The sequence below is a fragment of the Dipodomys ordii genome, unplaced genomic scaffold (assembly GCF_000151885.1).
Source record: "Dipodomys ordii isolate 6190 unplaced genomic scaffold, Dord_2.0 Scaffold51, whole genome shotgun sequence".
In the NCBI taxonomy this organism is placed as follows: Eukaryota; Metazoa; Chordata; class Mammalia; order Rodentia; family Heteromyidae; genus Dipodomys; species Dipodomys ordii.
Window position 1 is genome coordinate 2,247,850 of NW_012267267.1, and position 2,440 is coordinate 2,250,289.

The following is a 2,440-nucleotide window of genomic DNA, read 5'->3' on the forward strand; positions in this document are numbered from 1 at the left end:
AAAAAAAAAAAAAAAAGTGGGGGGATTGATAGTTACAAGGGTTTGACAGTTACAAGGTCCTTACTGAATTTCAAACACTGTGTTATTCAATTTAGTCTCCAAATACCTCTTCCCCTTTCTAGGGAAAAAAAAGAGCCAGAAGTTGGGAAACAATATTTATTATAGACTGTATTAGATGCTTTTCTTGCATTATTTCATCTGCCAATTACGAGATGTCTCTAAAGCTAGGCACTGATGCCTCATGCCTGTAATCCTATCTACTCAAGAGGCTGAAACCTGAAGATCAAGGTTCAAAGCCAGCCTGGTCAGAAAAGCCCTTGAGACTCTTTTATCCAATTAATGAGCACAACAGATGAAATGAAAGTGTAGCTGAAGTGGTAAAGCACCAACCAGTCTATGAACAAAAGAAGTTGAGTTCAAACACCCCTTCACCCCCCAAAAATGTGGCAAGGCACTTTTCTAAATGACAGGACTAATTATAAAGCCAGACCTTCTAAAGTACTGTGTTGCAGCTGAAGTGAACAATTTTTGTGTCTTGAGGATGGAGGATCATACAAAATTCCAAACTTTCCTTTAGTTTCCCCCCCACAATTCTCCCTGGACTTTTTCAGTTTTGTTCAGACTAAATATTACAGTGTGCCCACAACAAAACCACTTTACAACTTTTAAGGGCTAAAAAGCTTTCATTTCTCTTCTTCCAGACCAACCACTAGAGGGCCAGGGCCATGATCTCTGTGATCTTCTCTAAGTTATTTTCTCTCTAAACCTCAGTTTTCCAATCTGTAGAATAGGAATGACAATAGTATCTATGTACTAGGTTGTACAAATCAAGTAAAACAGGACCTGTAAAGCAGTCAAAACAATGCCTGCATGGTAAACTTAGCCCTTCTTACTTCTGCAGAGAAATTGCCATGGCTGGTTTGGCTTCTAAATCCGAAGTCTTCACCCATCACATTCTCTAGAAGCTGAGAGGCTGTAGCCAGCCAAAGTCTCCACAAAAAGATCAACAGGTCTCCTTTCTCCTAATCAGGGCTAGCCTAGAAACCTGGAGTCTCCCACCTGTACTGAGGCCCGGCGGCTTTGGCCTTGGGAATCCTAACTCTCCCAGAGCTGTCACTGAGCCCCAGCAAACCACTCAGCGCGCTCGGGCCCCGGAGTCCCGGCCTTCCGAGGCCCAGGCCTGGCTGTCTGTGATCGCCGGTCCGGAGCTGGCTCAGCCGGGGTCCCCTCGCTAGCAGACTCTACCCCACGTTTCCCTCTAGTCCAGAGGCGCGGCTGCCGACGCCCGGGCGGCGAGGGCGCGCTCGGCGGCGCCGGGCCTCCCCCGCGGCCGGAGCCCGGCCCCAGCCCCGAGCCCACGCAGGCTGCAGCCCAGGCCCCCTGCCTTCCCCGGGGCACACGAAGCCAACACGCGGGGGCTGCGAGCGGGCGCAGGGGCCCTCCGGAGCCGGCTCGGACGCCGGCGCCCCGCGCGGCCCTGGTCCGGCCCCAAACTGGCGTGAGGTACTCAGGCCAGGCGTGGGTCCTCAGACACGTCCCACAGGCCGGCGGCAGCTCCTCACCCAGGCCCCCGCCACCGCGCCCCGGGGCGATTACCTTCCATCGCCCGGCTTCCTCACTTACCCATCGCGGCTCCGCTCGCTGGGACTCGGCGGCGGCGGCGGCGGCGGCGACAGCTTCAGCGGTAGCTCCAGCAGACAATATGGCGGATCCGAAGAACGGGAGCCTCAAAGGGACAAACAGCCCACCTGGTACGAAACGCGTTCTCACCCCCCCCCCCCAGATACTCCGCCCAGAGCACGCCGGAGGCGCGCGCTTAAAGAGACAGCCAGTATAGGTGAAGAGCAAGGTTGGGCGGAGGTGGCTCTCACCTCTAACTACTCCCTGGAGGTAGACCTCTGAGGACCCCGTGAGTGGAAAAAGCCAAGTAAAAGCACAAGGCTTCTGAGCGCTTGGAGGCTCAAGCCTGTAACCCTAGCTACTCCTGAGGCTGAGATCTGAGGATCACGGTTCGAAGCCAGCCTCGGCAAAAAAGTCCCAGTGAGACTCTTATCTCCAATTAACCAACAGAAAACCAAATGTGGAGCTATGGCTTAGGGACAGGGCCCAGGCCTGAGTTCAAGCCCCGGTACTCAGCATAAAAAGGAAAAGCAAACAAAACATGGTTGAAGGGGAAAATAGAATGGATAAATATTAAGGACACCTTAGCACATGGAATTCTCAGCTGTTTCAGCTATTTCCTCCGGAGAGCCCTCCTTCCTCAGAAATGTACTCCTTTCATAACTAAAGCCAATCACAGACTATGAATGTAAATAATAATCTGAAAGGGGAAGTGACTTGCTCAAAGCTATAGAGATAAGGGAAGAAGACAACCTAGGTTTGTTGTTGTTTTTTGGTTGATCTTGGGGCTTGAATTTGGCCTGGGTGCTGTCACTGAACT

The 2,440-nt window shown here is 52.0% G+C and overlaps 1 protein-coding gene across 1 annotated transcript in view; it reads right to left on the bottom strand.

Moving 5' to 3' along the window:
* The window catches only part of Kpna6 (karyopherin alpha 6 (importin alpha 7)), a 50,088-nt gene extending 48,384 nt beyond the window's left edge, over positions 1-1,704 (bottom strand). The window contains exon 1 of the mRNA XM_013020624.1: positions 1,624-1,704. Within this exon, the coding sequence (XP_012876078.1) occupies positions 1,624-1,627 (4 nt within the window). The 5' untranslated portion in view covers positions 1,628-1,704. The remainder of the gene's footprint in view (positions 1-1,623) is intronic.
* Between the last annotated feature and the right edge of the window lie 736 nt (positions 1,705-2,440).